Here is a 21,390-nt window from a genome sequence, read left to right on the forward strand (position 1 = left end):
TCAGGACATGTTTATATAATACTTTCACTTCTGCCAACAACTGTGACTAGGTGGAAAGCATCTTTGTAACATATATTTCACCTCACATAGTGGGATCAAGCATGCAATTTGAATGTTCAAATTCCTAAAGTATTGAATATGAATTGCACTGATGTGTGAACCCATTGTGCGAACCCATGTCCTCACTATATGCATCTGTGAAGTCGCCGTTGATGTTCGACCAGGCAGACTAGCTTATTGATAAGATTTGAAGGAGCAACAACAATAACAAGATTTCATTTATAGAGCGCCTTTCATGTCAGGAGGACGTCCCAAGGCGCTGGACAGTTGGGTCGGGACCCGAGCAGGGGGGAAATGGTCAGGGTGAGGGGAGGGAAGGGTAGGGAGCGAGGAGGGGGTAGAGAGACGAGAGGGGAGCTGAAGGCACGGTCGAAGAGAAAGGTCTTGAGACTGGCCTTGAAGGAGGAAAGGGAGGAAGCAAGGCCAAGGCACTGGGGGCTGAGAGGTTGAAGGCCCGGCCACCGATGGTAGGGCGGTTGGGGCGGGGAATGTGGAACAGACCGGCCTAACGGTACAGGCAGGTAGGTAAGGGGATAGTAGGTCGGAGAGGTAGGAGGGAGCAAGGCCGTGAATGGCCTTGTAGGTGAGGATGAGGATCTTGAATTCGATCCTCTGGGGAATGGGGAGCCAGTGGAGGCGAGCGAGGGTGGGAGTGATGTGGTCCGAAGCCTGGTGCGGGACAGTACACGAGCTGCAGAGTTCTGAATGACCTGCAGCTTGTGGAGGGAGGTGCCGGGAAGGCCGGCGAAGAGAGAGTTCCCATAGTCCAGCCTTGAGGTGATAAAGGCGTGGACCAGTGTTTCAGCAGCGTGAGGGGTGAGGTAGTGCCATAGTCTGGCGATCTTCTGGAGGTGATGGAAGGCGGTGCCAGTTGTGGCGTGGATATGAAAGGACAGCTCAGGGTCGAACTGAACCCCGAGGTTCCTGACCGGCTTTGAGAGGTGGAGAGTGCAGCCTTGAATGCTGATGCTGTCAGCATCTGAGGTGCAGAGGCGCTGACACAAACCAATCAGGAGGGCCTCAGTTTTGCGCACGTTGAGCTGAAGAAAGTTGTCTCTCGTCCAGGACTCAATGTCAGACAGGCAGACTGTCAGTGATGGTGGCAGTTTTTAGGGGAATGGGAACAGAGCCAGAGGAGAGGGACAGATTGATGATGTCTGTGAGAAGTGGGGCAAGGAGGTGGAGCTGAGAGATAAGGAGTGGAGTGGGGATGGGGTTAAGGGAGCAGGTGGTGGGTTTCAGGGACAGGATGAGGTTGGTGACAGAGGGTGGGGAAACAGGTTCGAAGGTGTGTAGGGGAGGATGGGTAGGAGTCAAAGGGGAAGGGGTGGGTGGAAGTTGGAGGGGCAGTTGCCCCGGAGCGGATTCCCTTGATTTTGGATTCAAGGAAATGCAGCATTTCCTCGCAGTGAGGGTTGGAGGAGATGACCTGCGCGGGGTGGCGGGGAGGACGGAGGAGTCGGGATGTGGTAGAGAACAGAAGCCTGGGGTTGTTCTTCGCCTGCAGGATTATTCTGGAGTAGAAGGACGACTTGGCCGAGGCTAGAGTGGAGCGGTAGATTTTGAGGAGGTCCAGCCAGATTTGTCAGTGGACCGTTAGGCCAGTTTTGAGGCAGGTGCGTTCAGCGGCCCACAGCTGGCTCTTCAGTGAGCGGAGGTGGGTGGTGAACCAGGGGGAGGAGCGAGAGTAGGAGACAGTACGGGAGGTGATGGGGGCAAGAATGTCAAGTGTGGAGGAGAGGGTGTTGTGGAGGAGGGTGAATGCAGAAGAGGGGTCAGTGAGGGATGAAGGCCAGAGGGAGAGGAGTTCAGAGGACTCCCAAGGTAGCGGTTAGGGATTGTGGGGGTAACTTCTTCCAGGGGCGGTAGAAGATGGTGATGGGTCTGGTGGAGGTGGGGAGGTGGGTGGAGGTGGTGAAGGAGATGAAGTGGTGATCGGAGACGGTCTTGTCGGTAATGGTGACATCCGAGATACTGAGACCCCGGGTGATCACCAAATCGAGTGGGTGGCCGTGACTGTGAGTGGCAGAATTGATGTGGAGGGAGAGGAGAGCAGGGAAGAGAAGTCCGAGGAGATGGAGCAGGAGGGGGTGAAGTGCAGGATGAAGTCGCCCAGGATGATGAGGTGATCAGAGCAGACGCAGAGAGATTTTAGTAGGGTAGACATATCGGAGATGAAGGTGGGAGAGGTTTTAGGGGGCCGGTAGAGGAGGAGGATTTTGAGTGAGAGATAGGAGGGGTGGGAGAGGGTGAGGTGCTCAAAAGAGGGGAAAGAGTCAGAGGAGTAGGGGGATAGGGAAAGTGGTGTCCTTGAGATAAGGGCTACACCACCGCCACAGCGGTTGGGGCGAGGGATGTAGTGGGAGGTGTAGCCGGGTGGTGTGGCCTCCGTGAGGGGGAAGGTGTCACTTGGGGTAAGCCAGGTTTCCGTTAAGGCCATGATGTCAATGCTTTCATCAAGGATGAGATCGTTGATGACCAGGGCCTTGTTACAGAGGGAGCGGACGTTTTGTAGTCCGATGTGGAGGGAGCGGTTGACAGAAGGGTGTGTAGAGAGGGAGGGGGATCCAGGTTGTGAGGCAGGGGGTGAGGGGCTCGGGTCAGAGCGGCAGCCATAATGTGCACGCGGGGACCGGGAACAAGCGGTCAGGTGGATGGCATTAGCCCATAGGCTGGGTCTGGGGCAGCCAACCCAACAGGACTATGGTGGTCCCTGATGCGAGCCCTGGGGGTGTGCAGAGGGATTTTTTAGTTTTGTTTTTTTTGACGTGCGCACACTCCTGAAACTAAACTATGACGTCAGCGGTTCCCCCGCTCCGCCCCTCCCCCTAGCTGAACTTCCTGCCGCCTCGAGCTTTATATTACCTGAAAAGGTAGGCCCAGGCTCCTCCCCGCGTTGTCCTGCCGCCGCTCCTCGTGTGACCAGTGTGAGCAGACCAGTCACTGCTGGGATTCTTTCCATTCGGCATCTTTTAACGCTGCAAGCCAAAAGCAAATTCCTAATTGGTAAGGTGGTCCTAGTTGGACAAGCAGTGACATGCTTGGCAATGTTTGCAATGGCAAGTAGCGCAGATTAATCTATAACAGTACCATAGCCTCAGCTCTTGCCAATCTGCACCTAAACTCTCCGGGATTTGTCAAGCAGAGTGTATCCCTCCAGCGAGATGGTGTGTACTCTGTATCAGACAAATAAATACCATATATACATGGAGACTGTTTTTTGACAATCTATGCCTAATACTTTCTGGAATTGGGTAAGCAGGATGTGTCACTCCAGGCAGAGAGTGCACATTTCATTCCAACAATTTATCTCTGGAATTTCAATATATAGGTGGGTGCATGAAACTCTGTTTGGATTCGAAACTCTTAAGCATGGTAATGGGTTTCTACATGTGTCAGACATCTGGCTGACCAAAAAAAAACATGTGTACTCTCAAGCAGGAAATTGCTTCATTATTTGTTCCTCTGACTGTGTTCAGAAACCTTTCCTTGAATTGCATCCTTTCAGATGGTGTTATAGTATTGACATCTCCTCAGTAACTGAGGCTGTTTTTCCAGCATTCACATTTTTTTTTCTTTCCAGCTCTATTATCGGCATCAACCATGAGACTTCATTACCTTAGACAGTGGCCGGTAAAACACCCCATTTCAATGTAGCTTCTCAGCTCTGCTATGCTGCAAGACTTGCTCTTTCCTTTCAGAAGCCACTTCTTCTGTTCCTTCCTCCTCCCCCCATAGTAACTGATCACAACAAACTATCATTGGACTCGCACATGTTTGCGAGAATTTAAGTCTTGGGATCAAACTCTGTGTATACTGTAAGAAGTATTCCTTAGTTTTGCTTAATAGATAAGTTTGTTTTTGCACGTAAATGCCAGGAGCTTTGATAGCTTGGTGGAAATTGTAGTTCTCAAAAGCTGGCTCATAGCAATTGTTTGTAAAAGCACACGCTGCCCTTCTTTGATCCCATAGTGACCACAGACCAACGCAAACATCAGCAGGGGTTCTGGCGAAGGTCCACATTTATGCAGCGCCATCTGCCTTTATTTGCAAGAACTGATCAGTGTGGAGCGGTGACAAATTTGCAACAAGTTTGCTTTGTTCTTATTTGGCTGTTCTCATAAATCACAGCAGTAACGCACACAAGCAAAAGTTTATGTCCACTTTTCATGTCTCCCCTAATAGATGCCTCTGACACAAGGACTCCAAGCTCTCTCTCCCCTGTTACAGATTCCGAGGGGAGAAGTGGTTCTGAGTCTTCTGTGATGCAGTCCGACAGTGAGGTGCACCGGCCCGGATCAGACATAGGTATACAGAAGGTAAGGAGTCTGTATGCATCTGATTTCCTTTGCTTGTCAGTAGCCTCCAGACAGTGCGGAAAACACATAATTGGCTGTCTTTTCCTATCCACGCTGGAGGATTTGATTCTGGTTATTGCTCCAGACATTGCTCAAACATCCACATGTTATGAATATTGAAGCTGCTGTACCTTTTTTGGGGGCCAAACTTTCTCTTGGAATGATATTTCCCTTAAATATTCCAGATATTATTCAGCTACATCTGCAGCTTTCTTTTCTCTCTCCCCCCACTCCTCACCGTGCCCCCATCCCCACCCAACTCCTCCCTTCCAATAACATATTTGTTCTAGCTTTAAATTTATTGTTGCATCATTCAACATGATTTAAAAGCAAAGCCAATGAATTCAAAGTTGCTATTGAAAAGCCACCATTAAAATCATAAAGAAAGCATCTCAAGATTGTTGAGATCTGCTGGAAACCAGTGGGATATCACTGGAATCGAGAAGCCACTCCCAGTTGTTATTGTTGTTTGGAAACTAATGTTATGAAAATGAACAAGACTATTGTTCTAGACTGTGCAGACTCTTGTTGGGAGGGAGGAGTGTTCAAGGTAGCTCATCCTCATCTGCTTTCGCAAATCACATTTCCAATAGCTACTGGGCACTGATGTCAAATGTAGCACCCTTACTGTCACCCTGCCTGAGATTAGCTATTTCAGAATAAACTGCAGATCAAACTTGTCACCTTCTGGTCTGTGTAGCTTTATGTGACAATGACCAGTCCCTTTACCTCTTCGAGGATCTCAGATATCCATTGGATTGTTAGGGACCCACCATCCACAACGTGGATGTAACTCACAATAACACTGTAACATACATGGTGAAACCTCCTAATATTTCTAGGAATCGAACTCATTTCATTAGACTGGGTTACAAAGTAAAAATCAGGCAGAGTTTCCACTCCTGACTCTTTTTGTGACCTATATTGAAATGTTTGGGTTTGCAGGCCCTGATTCGGCTGTAACCCTCTCTTGATCGAATAGGCTGCTTGGGCTCACTGTCACTGATCATGTATGAAGAATGGCAACTTTGATGAAAGGCCAGAGCCCTTGGAACAATAATCCACCATGTAGGAAAGTGGAGGAAAAAAAGGCGAATGTTTCGAGAGAAATCTCATTTGTTTGATTGTCATTTACCTATCCACCATCTACCGCTTAATATGACAACAGGCAATTAAAGAAGAGCGTAAGCACAGAAACACTTTCACAAAGTGCCTTAAATCAAGATATTCACAGATTTGATGTACTAATACTGATTTCCAGTTTACGAATATCTTAACTGTTTCAATTGTAGTATTTGGAAAATCTCAAATGATTGATTCGGCACTTATTTTTGCTAATGGCCTTTTATTTTGCTATTGATTTTGTTTGCTTTTACAACAGTAACAACAGCTTGCATTTGTATAGCGCCTCCACGCAGGGTAGCATCTCAGAGCGCTTAACAGTGGCGGAGCCTGACTCTGAGCCGGAGGTGTGGGGAGGGGCGGGGGGGTGTGGGAGGAGGTGGCCGTAAGCACGGTCGAAGAAGAAAGTTTTCAGGTGGGACTTGAAAGAGGGGAGAGAGGGGGCAAGGCTGAGGGGTTCAGTGGGAGTGTTGCATAGTTTTGGTGCGTAGTGGTTGAAAGCATGACCTCCGATGGGGTGGAGGGTGCGAGGGACGAGCAGGAGGCCGGTGTCAGACGAGCAGAGGAGCGGGGTGGTGGATTGGGGAGTGAGGAGGTTGGAGAGGTAGGGAGGTGCAGAGAGTGAAGGGATTTGAACACAAGTGTGAGGATCTTGAAGTCGATCCGTTCCGCGATGGAGAGCCAGTAGAGCTTGGCCAGAACTGGTGAGGTGTGGGTACAGAATTTGATCCGGGTCAGTATGTGGGCGGCAGAGTTTTGAATGAACTAGATCTTTTGAATGGTGTAGCAGGGGAGACCGGTGAGGAGTGCGTTGGAGTAATCATTTTAGCTAGTTATTTAGCTGGTCCTTGTGCTAAAACCTTCTCAAAATTTTACAGAGGCTTAAGACTTTTGTATAGAATGGAGATGTCTGGAATTTGAAATAAAGGATATTATCCTTCAGGGCAGATCGGTTATTTCCAGTGTTTGGAGAAGTCCTACCAGGCACCCATTTGATTGCCTTTGTACATCTTGAAATCTGTTTAATTTCACCATAATGTGTGTGTGTAAAAGTTATTCACACCTGACAATTATGTGGTATTTTTCTGCACTGCCTTCATTCTGTCGCAACTTTTGACGATATACTTTCTTTACAACTATGACACAATATTTTGTGCATCAGAATTCAGTCCGTTACATGCAGAATTCGTCAAACTTGACCTCTCTTGTTAAGACCAGTTTTGCTGGTTTAGGGATGAATGACTTGGACTTGTATAGCTAGCAGCTTTCACCTTGAGCAATGCCTCAAAGCACTTTATAATAATAAATAAGAATAATAATCCTTGCACTTGATATAACGCCTTATAACGTCTTTGAGAAGTCTCAAAGCGCTTCACAGAAAATACTGTAAAGTGAATTGACAGTATATTTTGTGGGCAAAACGTGGCTAGTTGGAATTGTGAGCAAGGTAGAAAGGTGGAGGAAATTGATTGAAGGATTGTCAAAGAGGAAGGTTTTTAGAAGAGAATTGAAAGCTGAGAGGGAGGGTGCAAGGCAGAGTGGGGAGGGGGGGAGAAGTTCCAGTGAAGGAGTATAATAGCTGAAAGCATCAAGTGGAGATCATGACGGGGGGTGTTGGGGAGAGAGCAAGCTAAATTGGAAGAAAGGTTTTCCACTGTCCCTTACTATGTGCCTCTTCATCAATGTCTCGGTGTAGAGGGACCACTGGGCTGCCTGGGTCATCTGTAACATGGGTGTGGGGGTCAAAGATTGAAAAAGTATGTCATAATAACTAAGATAACTTCTGTAATTGAGTCTAATAATGATAAAATTGAAATATAAATATATACAGTATAGTTGAAATTACCTAATTCAAAATAAATTCCTGTATCCAGTACCTACACTAGTTTATTTGCTCTGATGATAATAAATAGCAGTAGCAAGTTGCCATCATTGAAGAAAGCTTGTTTTTTAAATCTTGACTTTGACTTGAATTTAACTTTAGCTTGTCCTCAGTGGGTCAGTTTTTACTAATTCCTAACTGTACCATTAGATGGCATACTTCACCTCAGGCTCGGCAATCATCAGGGAGGCAGACAGTGGAGCAGCATTGGAAGCTGTAGTGGACATGGCTGTGCCTTGACTGGCTCCAGACGGAGGACAGAGAGATCAGTGCCTGGGACATAGAGAAGGTTCAATTTAAGAAGTAAATAGTAATAGTAATAAAAATGATTTTAGATAACACACTTGTATTTGACAAGTGTCTTATCACATCAAAACATCCTGCAGAGTTTCAGTGAGTTATTTTGAAGTATAGCGACTGTTGCTTGGGTAAATCTGCACCATCAATATCCCACAAGTTGATACACGTTGCATGGTCAAATATAATCTGCTTTCCTGATGAATTTAGATAAGGGCTAAAACAGCATTCCCATGATCATCCACAAATGATTTTATGTGGCTTTGTGATGTCTTGCCTAATTTCTTGTGATGGGATCTTTATGGTCAACCTGATAATTTCATATCGTCTGGTTGACACTTTTAATATAATTTATTAAATGCTAAATTAATTATACACTAAATACAATATATTTAGTTGATATTCACCTAAAAGTATTAAATAACTACGCAGAACAGAATTTTTACTTGGGTGCAAAGCATATGTTTCAAACATTGTATTATTGTACACAGAAGTATAATGTTTTCATCGCAAGTTGCAAAAAATGCATTCGCTCACACTTTCTGTATTTGCACCTAATGTGCACGCAGCCGCATGATGTTTCCTTTGTGTTGTTTATAATCTAGGAATAAAGATAAAATAATTCATTCATCCAGATAAGGAGTTTCCAGATAGGGAGGGAAATGATACTTTGTATGGATTCCAGTTTGGGAAAATGATAAGGAATTACAGTGACAGGAATTAAATCACAAAACCATTTGTAGATGATTCATCTTTCAAACTGCGCTGTCATCATGTTCATCTGGTCTATTGATAAACTCTTGCTTCTGAATAGGGGTAGTAAAGTAACCCATCCCACCTCCCTCCTCGGAAACCATTATTTACTAGCGTGAAATATTAGCCTGCCCATTGTTGCACAAGTTTGTCATTTTGCTAAATTATAAAGGAAGTCAATTTTGACAGATTTCCGATCTGCAATTGTGGTTTGCTGCCACGAGATGGCAATTGAACAGTGAAGGTTTAGGTTCTCATTGGTTGTGTTTTTAACACTGATTCCACAGTTTGTTAAATTACTTCAGAAAGAGCCTATTTTGTGCATCGTGTTATTAATTTTCAGTGGTTCAGTAGGAATGCATGGTTTTACAAGAAAAAAAATCTCGGCAATGAAGTGTGAAAGTGATGTTACTGATTTTTTTTGTCATTATTTTATATTCACAAGAGAGGTTCAGATGAAGAAGACCCTTCATCCCACTTGATCTCGTCCTTCCAGATACTACTCCTACCTTCTTCCCATTGCAGAATCAAACTGTTTTTTAATTGAGCGCAGTATTCTGGCCTACTTCCCAATATTTGTAACCCAATTCCAGCTGTTGATTACTCTGTGTAAAGAAATATTTCCCGATACTTGTCCTAAAATTGCACATCACAACCCTCAACCTGTCCAAATTGCCTTGATATATCTGAAAGTAATCATTGTCATGTTTGTATGTGCATTTCTTGAAGAAGTACCTTTGTATTGTTTGCCCTGCGTTGCACTTTTGTTTCCCTGTCTTTCTGACCACCGCAGGGTGAAACCTTTTCTTGGCTTTGATATCTGTTGTGAATGAATCCACAATAATTCAACATCCAATTGCCTGTCAATTTTCATGGGTATTGATGGTAGATACTTAAAGTGATATAACACATTCTTCATGTGCTTCCTGTGCCTAACAGATGGGAGATGGCAGCTGAAACGTATATTGCCTGAGGCAGGATGATATTTCCTTGTGCACTCAAACCCCCATTGTTTTCAATGTGAGAACAAATCGCCGTCACAAGCTATCTCATAGAACTAATCTCAGACAAATAAGAGTTATTCAATCTCTTCCTGTCCAACTCCCCCCGCCACCCCAATTGTATTTTTATAACATTCTCTGGCGTTGAACTGTCTTGAATTGGTTCATAATAATTACTGTCCAGTTTAGTGACAGCTTCTATAGACAAATGCAGTGGCTATTTGCAACAATAAAATCTCACAAGCAGCCATAAAATGAATGGCAAATTAACCTGGGTTTTTGGCCAGGGCATTGAGTGAAACTTTTTGAACAGTGTCATGGAATCTCTAATGCCTATCTGGAAGCAGGAATATGGGACCTTGGGTTAACATTTTATTACAAAAGGATGGCACCTCCTGCAACAAAGCACTTCCCCAATACTGCACTTGGGATGTCTTCTGACGTGAAAGGCACTATGCAAAATGTGAGTTGTTGTAGTTGGAGTGTCAACATTGATTGTGAGTTCAAGCCCCAAAATAGAGCTTGAACCCATAACCTTCTGAGCCAGAGATCTATCGATTAAGCCACGCTGACTCCATACTGAGTTGTCTAAAGTGGTTTCAAGAACTCGGGCCCAACCATTACCCTCAACCACAACATTAGATCCTGCTAATTGATCTGCTGTTCCGTTACTTTATTTCTCATATTCTTATACTGAATAGAGTACCAAGGGTTACTAGAATCTAGGGAACGGAGAAATGAGGAAAGGCCAGGTCCACTGGGACTTGCCTCTTGCACTGATAGAGATCTTATAAAGGAAGGGATTGCAATATTGGAATTCAGACATGTTTCTCTACTCTGCAGAAAATACCAGAAATCACAATCATGACAACAAAAGAGAATTTAAATGATGCACTCACCTTGTAAGGGAACCCACATTATAATGACAATTATACAATAGGATTCCACAGTATGTGAAACAGACTGTCAACAGTGGGGGAATGACGAGGCGTTTTAAAAAGGAATTGGACAATTTTCTGCACTCAGCTTCAGGTTTAGTCAAACTCGAACAATTCACCAACGATCCCAGTAACCCTGGCTACAATGAGTCACTATAACACACTCCACTACAATGCAGTCTCATTTTTTAAGCACCACAAATATCACATTATGATGAAGCTGAACTACATTTAATCAGAGACACTAATCACACCAGGCACTGATTCACTCTGTGCAACTTACTAAATGGCTGTTTTCATCTGTCTTTTCAGATCATTCACAGTGTTCAGAATCTCACTCAGCTTCTGTACAGTTTGCAGGTGAGATGGTTTTGTTATTTTAATTAAATATGCGCATCTCAGAGCGGTTATATCCCTTGATGCTTAAATTTACAAAAAGTTAAAGATATCTACTGTCGGTCAATAGAATTCTAACAATAATTGGTGCCAGACAGATGACTTTTGTGGGAAGGGGGTAGGTGACTTTATTTCTATACTCCTGAACTGTTGGTTTATCATCCATGAGAGTATGTTCCATCAGCAAGGCAGGGAATGTACTACATGTATGTTCTTCTTTGCCTTAAGCCTGCCAGGCAATGTATGCTACTCAGTTTTAGCTGATTAAATTCCAGGAATGTTCCAAATCACACTCTGAGGTCCCCAAACCTTGACTCTGGTCAATGTGCACCTAATACTTTCCCGGATTAGGTGATCAGGATACATCTCTCTGGAGAGAGAGGGGCAAGATTGTGGAAGGGTTGTGAAAGCTGCCATCAACACATGATGATCAATCTTGTCTCCACTATAATTACAAGCTGAAGCAAAATTCTCACTAGCTTTTAAAAGGGGATTGCACAATTATTTGTTAAAGAAAAATTGTAAAAGTATATGGAGTTGGGTGATTGCACTAATTGGATATTTCTTTTAGCTGGCACAGGACTGATGGGCTGAATGCCTTCTGTCTGCTATAATATTTTGATTCTACAAATTGGGGAAACAACATGGCATTTCTGGCTGAGAAAAGAGATTTAAATATGTATCAAATATATATATATATGTGAAAAACCTTTATTAAAACATTCTATCTCTATAGGATTAAGACGTTAGCTTAACGCGGTCTAAAAAGTGTGATATACAGAGATTACATTGTAGTTTTTGTTTAGAACTAGCAGGTGCCAATGCAGATCCAGCATTTAGAACAGCTCACGGTTCTCTTCTCTTCCAGGCTGTTGTGTCAATACAGGACAGTTGCATTGAAGTGCAGAGGCTCATCTTACAGGAGCGCGAGCGACCACCTCACAACCACGGGCCTCGAGGAAGCCTGCTGCTCGAGCAAGAGAAACAGCGCAACCTGGAGAAGCAGAGGGAGGAATTGGTGAATGTCCGCAAGCTTCAGCACCAGCTTCAGCAAGAGCAGCAGCGCTGGGAGCTGGAGTGCGAGTGGAGACAGCGGGAGCAGGAAGCGCAAGCGAACAGGCTGCAGGAGCGCGAGCGGGAATGCCAACAACAGGCGGAGCAGTTGCGGAAGGAGCAGGAAGATCTGCAGAGCCAGTGGAAAGAGTACCAGCAGAACTCAGAGCGGCTAAGGGAGGGCATGAAGTTGGTGGAGAAGAATAAGGAGAGGGTGCAGCTGCAGCAGAGGCAACTCAATGCCTGTAAACATGAGCGGCAGCGGAGTTTGCCAGTAATGATGTTCCCACAGGAAAACAGTCAGGTATAATGCAATTATACTTTAAATCCTTTCACAACCTAGTACCTAGCTAACAGGCCTCCTGCACAACAACAACAACAAAATGACATTTATAGAGCACCTTTCACATCGGGAGGACCTCCCAAAGCGCTGAACAGTCAGATGTTGGGGCCTGAGCATGGGGGAGTGGTGGTGTAGGGTTGAGGGAAGGCAGAGAGGTGGGAAAGAGACCAAAGGCACGATCGAAGAGAAGGGTCTTGAGACCGGCCTTGAAGGAGGCAAGGGAGGAAGCGAGGCGAAGGGACTGTGGGATGGAGTTCCACAGTGTGGGGGCAGAGAGGCTGAAAGCCCGGCCACCGATGGTAGGGTGGGTCGGGCGGGAGACATGGAGCAGGCCGGAGCCCACTGAACGGAGGAACCGGGCAGGTTGGTAGGGAGTCAGCAGGTTAGAGAGGTAGGAGGGGGCAAGGCCATGGATGGCCTTAAAGGTGAGGACAAAGATCTTGAACTCGATCCTCTGGGGGATGGGGAGCCAGTGGGTTCGGGCGATAGTGGGAGTGATGGGGTCACGGAGCCTGGTGCATGAGAGTACACGAGATGCAGAGTTTTGGATGATCTGCAGCTTGTGAAGGGAGGAATTAGGAAGGCCGATGAGGAGGGAGTTTCCATAATTGAGCCTTGATGTGATGAATGCATGAGGGCTTTGGCAGCCTGAGGGGTGAGGCAGTGGTGGAGTCTGGGAATGTTGCGGAGACGTTGGTAGGCAGTACCGGTAATGGTGCGGATGTGGGGGAGAAAGGATAGTTCAGGGTCAAACAAGACACCCAGGTTCCTGACTGGCTTAGTGAGGTTGAGTGTGCAGCCATGGAGGCTGATACTGCCAGCGCCGAGAGTGCGGAGGCGCTGGAGGGAGTCAATCAGGAGGGCCTCGGTCTTGCTGACGTTGAGTTGGAGAAAGTTGTCCCTCGTCCAGGACGAGGATGAGGGACCTTGATTATGAGGAAAGGCTAGAGAGGTTAGGATTGTTCTCATTGGAGCAGAGAAGGTTACGAGGAGACCTAATAGAGGTCTTCAAAATCATGAGGTGATTTGATAGGTTAGAAAGGGAAAAACTGTTTCCACTGGTGGGTGTGTCGGTGACTCAAGGTCACAGATTCAAAAAAGTCTCCAAAAGAAGCAGAGGGGAGGTGAGAAGAAATTTTTTCACGCAGCGAGTTGTTCGAATCTGGAACGCATTGCCTGAAAGGATGGTCGAGGCCGATTCGATAACTACTTTTAAGCATGCGGTAGACGGGTATTTGAAGAGGACGGGTTTGCAGGGTTATGGGGAAAGGGTTGGGGAGTGGGATTGACATTAATTGCTCTATTCAAAGAGCCGGCACAGACTCGATGGGCCGAATGGCCTCTTTTTGTGCTGTACGATTCTATGATTCTATGATTCTATGACTTGATGTCAGACAGGCAGTTGGTCAGGACCCCAGTAGTCCTGGAGTTGAGGGTGGAGGCATAGAGATAGAGTTGGTGTCAGACCCTTAGCAGACCCTGAAACCTCTGCACTGTGCCTTCAGCCACTACACCCTATCCTCTGGAACTCCCTGTCTCAGTCCTACTACCTTACCCCCTCTTTATCTTTAAATCCCGTCTTAAGACCCAGGTCTTCAACCATGCCTATGCCTATGCCTCATCCTCCCCTTCTACCTTGTTCGAGGTCTAACCCCGTCAATGTCCAACTCTCGAAGACTGCATGAAGGGCACTATATAAATGCAGGTCATTGTTGAATCAAGTCTTGCTCACTAATTTTTTAAAAAAACCAATATCTCTATTAATCATGTTACACAAAGTGTTAAAGCAATGAGGGTGTTGCTCTACCTGTCGGTCAGTTTAGTGCACTTTAATGATATATGTTGCTCATAATGGAAAAATCCCATCATAAATCAGTATAGATATTTCCTCAATATACTGGCACATGGAGCTTGACCATTATTTTGTTTGCTTGCAAGCAGGAAAATAAATTGCAAAACCCCATAAAGACACATCAAGGCCCAGCTCCTCTCACAGCTCATTTTTTATTATTAACAGCTCACAGCTCTGTTATTATTGTTGGTGTCGGTGGCTGACCTCTATATTTAAAGTGGAAACTTTACAAAACTTGGGATCTTCCTCCAAATTGCAATCTTCCTCCAAAATCTTACAATTGAAATATTTTGGTGGATTGCAGAAGAACATAGGGATTTATACGAAAAGACCATTCCTTTTCCTTAGCTCTCAATCTCACAGCTGTATATCACCGAGTAGCTCATCTCTTCAACACTGACTCTGGATAGTTCTTGAGCCTGTTTAAACTTTCTCAATCCCCTTGACAATCTTAAAAAGTTTCCAATGAGTCACCACTGAGAAGATTAGTCATCTGCCAACCTTAACTTACATCGTCTAACCTCGAGATGCTGCTGTGATAAGCAGGTCACTTGGAGCTAAAGCAGACAACACAATGTTGAATCATTTTTCAGAGGCCTGCACAGTGCCTCTGATGGCATCAAGGGTAAAGGCACTGGCAGGCAAACACTAGGAAGATTGGAGGTTCAAGTCTAGGTCTGTATTAAATCAGTTTATCTCAGCTAGACCAGAAGGTTGATACTCCCATTGGCTGAGTAGTTTGCTAACACTCACTGTCTAGGCTCATGTAAGACTAACTATCTCTTGTCTGATGCATGGGAGAGTGATCAGCATCAGTGGAGCTGTACTGCAGAAGTATGGGGCAAAAAAATCTGTACGGTCAAAACAGATGAGGGAGAAAACAAGCAGAGAAAAATTGGCGAGAAGAAAGGTAATGCTCCGAAAAATAATTTGACACTTCTTTTATGGCAAATTATTCAGGTTAAGCTCTTCCTTTGATTCAAAATTGAGAGTTAAATTTATAATAATTCTTAAATTTGGTATAACACCTATAACACAAAGACTTCTCAAAGCACGTCACAGGTAATTAGTGATCAGTGACTGTATTTTTAGGCAAATATGTCAGCCAATTTTGGCACAGCAATACCCACAAATGTCTATGAAGAGAATTTATCTAGGGATTGTTGACCAGGACACAGGGAGAAATTCCCTCTCTGTTTAATAGTGCTATGGGATTTTTAACATCCATCCAAACAGGCAGACATGACCTCTGGTAACCCATCTCCCCCAATACTGCACTGGAGTGTCAGCCTAGACTGTGAATTCAAAGCCCTGATGTGAAGCTCGAACTATTCTCGCCTTGGGACGTTCTCCTGACGTGAAAGGCACTATACAAATGTAATATTGTTGTTGTTGCATTCTGACTCAGAGATGAAAGTACTACCAACTGAACCAGACCTTAATGTTTTTAGCTTCCAAAATAAACCTGAACATCACTTAATGTGAACAGACAGATTTAATTATACAATATGAAGTCACAACAGTTAGGACCCTCTGCTCAGGTCCTGACCCAACTGTCCAGCGCCTTGGGACGTCCTCCCAACGTGAAAGGCGCTCTATAAATGAAATCTTGTTGTTGTTGTTGTTGTAGCTTACTTCACCTTTAAAAAATGTGATCACAACAGTGGCTGCAATTCCTTATTTGCATATCAATTCTCATTCCCCTTCAGGAGGAGCATTCTGAAAGCCCAATAATCAATGTCAGAAATATGACACTATTGATTTTGAGCTTTCTCACTGCACAACAATGTTGCTGTTAAACTTTCTGTCAAGAACCACAATTCCCAGCAGAGCCACATTCCAGAGGACTTTCAGGAACACTACAATGCACTGAGCCAAATAGTGATGGATTACATCCACGTTACACAGTTAGCTACTGTTTCTACATGCTCTTCCTTGCTGACTTAAAACATAAGAATTTGCTAGGCAAAAGGAAACCGATGTCCATCCAGTTCGCCATCCACCACCCTGGCAGTCACATGACATGTCATTTCCCAAACTATACATTGTATCCTGAGATATTATCTATCTAATTTGTTCTTGAAAGACATCTACAAACATGGGGAGTTTTCACATGCACAGAGATGACACAAAATACATAGGTACGACAATTTACTGTGAAGCACTTTGAGGTATTCTCTCAACAAGTGAAAAGTGCTGTAAGAATCAAATGCAAGAATTATTCTTATTATATCTACTCCTTTACTTCTGCCCTTGATTGCAGGTCCACTAATGTTCTGATCACTTGCCAGTCAGACATCGTCCTGGATAATTTCTTCTCAATATGAACATTGTCATAACAACGTTAATAAAAAAAATTTAAACTCATCATATAGTGGACCTTCTAAAAGGCCTTTGATGACATCAGAAACGTCTTTAAAATTTACAGTGGATATCAAGGGTAAGACACTTGGATTAGTAACTGGTGAAAGGCAAGGAATGAAGCAGAGGGTAATCATGAGGGGACAGCTAAATTTGGGAGGTGGGAATATATTGAATAGGTGCTTCAGGGGTCTTTGCTGAGAATTTTTCTTGTTCAAACAAAGTTTAATATAGATAAATGACGCGTATCGCACATCGGAAATTAAAATAGGAGGCACATGTACTACTGAAACTTGTCAGGTGGGAAATTGATGAGATGTTCGTGGTAGTAGTTGCCTTGAGGAAAAACATTATCAATTTCTACTAAAAACATTGCTATTTTTAGCGGTGTCTTTCGATAAGCCCCAGTGTTATTGTGACACACCTATAAATCTTTCACATTTGGGCTAAATTGAGATGCTTATAGAACATCAAACATTCTGCAATTATAGTGTGCAGAAGTGATACACACTGTGTATCAGATGACAGGCACGTCTAATTATAGTCTTCGAGATGGCGTAATAGCCACAAGAGTGTGTGTGTCATGAATGGAAATCATAAACTACCCATTTATACTGGTATTTAGAAAACAGTACCTAACACTACATCTGTCTGTCAGCTCTATATGTGTGGCTAGAGTTCTTGAGTATTGAAAGGAGATTTCTCAGAGGGGACCTTATATAGGTATATATTGTTTGGGTTTGAAAAAGTAAACCTAGAACAATACTTTAGGTTGCACCAAAATAGTAGAACAAGACGTCATAGGTTTAGAGTTGCAAAGGGCAATTTCAGAATAGACACCCAAATTATTCTTCACCCAGATGGTAATTAACGACAAATTGCCAGGAAGGGTGTTGGAGACCAGTGAGCTCGACTTATTTTAAAAATAGCTTGATGCTTTGATGGGGAAGTCAGTGGGGTGGATAATCTGGAAGGATGAGATCAGATGGACTGAAGGGTTTACTTCACCCAAACTGATCTTGCGTGCATCTCTGAGGAAAACATTGTAAGTTTCTAACAAAAAGATTGTTATTTTTAGCGATGTCTTTGATAAACCTCAGTATTATTGTGACACACCTATAAATCTTTCACATATGCGATAAATTGAGATGTTTGTTGAATATCAAACATTCTCTAATTAGAACTCATTTCTGCCCATTTTACTCTGGGATTAACCATGGATCAATATGACAATTCAGCAGAGATTTGAGATGCAGTAATAATATTAATAATCTTCACATTTGATATGGAATTTTTCACATCAGAAGGATGTCCTATAGCTCAGTGGTTAGAGCACTTACCTCACAAGCAAGAGACCTGGGTTCGATTCCCGGAAGGGCAAATTATGTCCGCAAGCATAAAGGCAGAGTAAGAAGCAGGGACATGCACGTCGCAGATAAGGAAAAGAAAAACTGCAAAATAAGAAGAGCTTAAAAAAAACATATAAGAACATAAGAAATACTAGACGAAAAAAAAATCAATCGAATATCCCACCATCACAATTGATTGTGACGTCTTCAATGAGAAGTGCTATGTCAAATGCAAGGATTATTATTATGTCTCAAAGCATTTCACAAGATAACTAAAATGTAATGATTGCATATTTTGTATACAAACGCGACAGCCAATTTGCACCTAGCAATGACCCACAACCATCTATGAAGTGAGTGACCAATTTTATTCAGAGATTGTTCGTTCCTCCGGGTCTAGCTTCCTCCTTGTCGCCCGAGTCCTCCTCTCCACCCTTGGCGGCCGTGCCTTCATCCACTATGCCCCGAGGCTCTGGAACTCCCTTTCTCACTCCCTTCGCCTTGTCCCTTCTCTTCCTACTTTCAGGTCTCTGCTGAAGAGCTTTCTTTTCGACCGCGCCTTTGGTCACCTTCCTCCCCTCCCCCTGGCTCGCCCCGGGATCCGTTACTGTGAAGCGTTCTGAGACGCCGTCCGGCATGGAGGGCGCTATATAAATCCAAGTTGTTGTTGTTGGCCATGAACACCAGAAGAAACTCTGTTCAAATGGCGCCATGGGATCTTTAATGTCCATGTGAACAGGCTGATGGGACCTAGGTTAATGCTTCATAGGTGACACTGAAGTACAACACCTCCAGCAATGGAGTCCACTTCCCACCCCGCACTGCATTGGAGTATCAAATCAGACCAAGTGAGTTGAAAGTCCTGACCTGGGGCTTGAACCCACAACCTTCTGACTCAGAGACGAGACTGCAACAACTAAGCCAGGCTGACACACAAATGTGACATTTGTATGTTTCAGTTTCTAAAATGTATTGCATTGATCAGGTTACTTTGATTGAACTCATGTTAAATACTTTTAATACCTACAGATCCCAGTTCACACTCGAACAGGAAGCTTAGGAGGTCAAGGGCTGGATATGTCATCAGTTTTTGTGAATGAGGCTGCGCTTCACTATTCTCTGAACAGCCACCAGAGGAACAATAACATGCGGGTGTTTCCTGAACCTCCCAAAGTGGACGGCTATTTGAGCTCCGCCACGAGGACTGATGAAAACCAGAAACACGAAGTTCCCGTTCAGCTTGTGAGCACCACCAATCAGCTTCTAAAACCTGCCACAGTCCATCAGCAGATCCCAGCAAGACTGGCAAGTTTCTCCAAAACGAACAGGGAGAAAAACAATAAAGGTAAATGGAAATACCCAAATCCTAGCAAATTACATTTGATTATTTCAAGGGTGCAGTCATTTGAAAACAATGCTTTCCTTCCAACTTCCAATGATTGCTACGGCTCATATATTTGAGCCAAGTCTTTGAAGATCTGACCAACTCGCTATTATATTTTTTTGTCAGTGAAACTTTTCATTTAAATGTCAGTTTTGAGAGTTATTCTCAAGGTTGACAATACATATTTTTCATATTGGTCTTATGCAATTATAATGGAGTTTCCAGGGAACTCCATAAAAACTGAATAGAACACATAACAGTAGTCATGCTGGTAATTCCTTAACAGTTAAAGAAAACTTAATTTTCTGAATGGAACTAAATTCAGGCAAATGCAATACAATTTCTTCACAGATAGAAATATATGTTTCACACCAAAGGCCAGAAGTGCCATTTCTCCATATTTGATTATTTGAATTTCAATTAGACCTTGAGCAGCTCCAGGGAGTTTCATATTCCCTGGGCAGGCTGTTTTTTAAACCATTTGTAGCTTGTGCTGATACTGAATCAAACCTAACATTGCAGTTAATATTGTCCAAATGTCACAAGTAGTTTCATTATTGTAATACAGTAATACGGTTATTGCAGTGCTCCCAATGGCAAGTTCGTTGGTTAAACTCTAACAATATTCCCAATGCCCACTGGGTTCCTCAAGCCTCAATTCTTGCCAATCTGCACCAGTAGTAGGTAAGCAGGTAAGCAGGGTGCATCTCTCCAGAGAGTGCGGATTCCATTCCATTCCAGATACTAAGAATTTTCATTCCATTCCAGATACTAAGAATTTTTACATGCCATCATATGTGGAAGGCTGTCTGTTTTGAATTCTCTTAAGCATGTATGGGACATCCGGCTGAAAATTCCTCTCATCTCAAAAGTGCAGATATTGACTATTTTTTTTTCTCCAATTTTCTTCCCTCCGTTCCTGAAAAGACTTTGATCAGTTATGGTCCGCAGGCACAGCCCACCCTCTGATACCTCGCCCAACTGATGAATGAATGAACCTATATAGTGTCAGCATGTGTTTATATCAGTATCATGTTGATCTATGGCATTGATCATCGCCAACTCCAATGCTACATTTTACCCAGTATCCCTATGTGCTCACTTCCCAATGTAAGTGGATAGCTATCAGGGAACCTGGGCTAAACTTTGCCCTCTCTAGTCCAGAGAACTAGGCCAATGTGATACTTTGACTTAAGATTAGTGAACTCAGCATGGATGGCAACTGCAAAGGTAATTTTGCAAGTTATATGATTCTCTTGCCCAGACAGCAGCTTTGCTTCCTGAGCCAGTGAAGAATTACTGTATGTTGAAGTCTTGAAAGTAAGATGCCTCTGTGATTTCTCCAATCTGATGGTGGTCTCCTCATTTGCATATAAAAATATGATGAAGTAATAAGAACCCTCGTACCTAAGATAAGTAAATTAACATTGCACTTTGGCCTCAAGATAGAAAACTTAATAAGCTTAGGACACAGCCTTCAGGTGAAACCACAGGATAGAAGGAGGCACTTGAATGATTCAATTGCCAATTTGTAATTAAGCTGTTTCCTTCTTCCTGATAGATGATTGTCACATCAATTCTTACTTATCGCTACTTTGATGGGTTGCAAATTATCTAAAATTAAATTCCCAGCTTTTGTATTGTTTCCTCTTAAATGTTCTGCCTTTTCATGCCACAGAGTAAAGTACATGTTGGGGTGTGTCCAGTAAATAGGAATGTAATAATGCACAAAGGATCATGATGCTTGTGAAGTTCACTGATCCAATTGAGTAATGTCAGATGTAACATCCCACGCTTCATTTTTTGAAATTCAGTCACCATGTACCTTCTAGCTGTACAGAATTGCTGATCCATTATTAATAATAATAATCATTATCCTTGCATTTGATTATAATTGGAGTCCTGTAGTTTAGTAGTTAAAGCACTCAACAACAACAACAACAAGATTCCATTTATAAAGCACCTTTCACGTCGGGAGGACGTCCCAAGGCGCTGTACAGTTGGGTCAGGACCCAAGCAAGGGGGAAATGGTCAGGTTGAGGGGGGGGAAGGGAGGGAGCAAGGAGGGGGTAGAGAGTCGAGAGGGGAGCTGAAGGCACGGTCAAAGAGAAAGGTCTTGAGACCGGCCTTGAAGGAGGAAAGGGAGGAAGCAAGGCGAAGGCACTGGGCGATGGAGTTCCAGAGCCTCGGGGCTGAGAGGCTGAAGGCCCGGCCACCGATGGTAGGCCCGTTGGGGTGGGG

General features: G+C 43.9%; 1 protein-coding gene across 1 annotated transcript in view; it reads left to right on the forward strand.

Annotated features, from left to right (window-relative positions):
- Nucleotides 1–21,390, forward strand: part of arhgef28a (Rho guanine nucleotide exchange factor (GEF) 28a) — a 105,483-nt gene that overhangs the window by 62,701 nt on the left and 21,392 nt on the right. The window contains exons 23-26 of the mRNA XM_042331699.1: nucleotides 4,246–4,379; nucleotides 10,724–10,771; nucleotides 11,676–12,164; nucleotides 18,795–19,110. Coding sequence (XP_042187633.1) covers nucleotides 4,246–4,379; nucleotides 10,724–10,771; nucleotides 11,676–12,164; nucleotides 18,795–19,110 — 987 coding nt within the window. The remainder of the gene's footprint in view (nucleotides 1–4,245; nucleotides 4,380–10,723; nucleotides 10,772–11,675; nucleotides 12,165–18,794; nucleotides 19,111–21,390) is intronic.

Source organism: Callorhinchus milii, unplaced genomic scaffold (genome assembly GCF_018977255.1).
Source record: "Callorhinchus milii isolate IMCB2004 unplaced genomic scaffold, IMCB_Cmil_1.0 Scaffold1, whole genome shotgun sequence".
NCBI lineage: Eukaryota > Metazoa > Chordata > Chondrichthyes > Chimaeriformes > Callorhinchidae > Callorhinchus > Callorhinchus milii.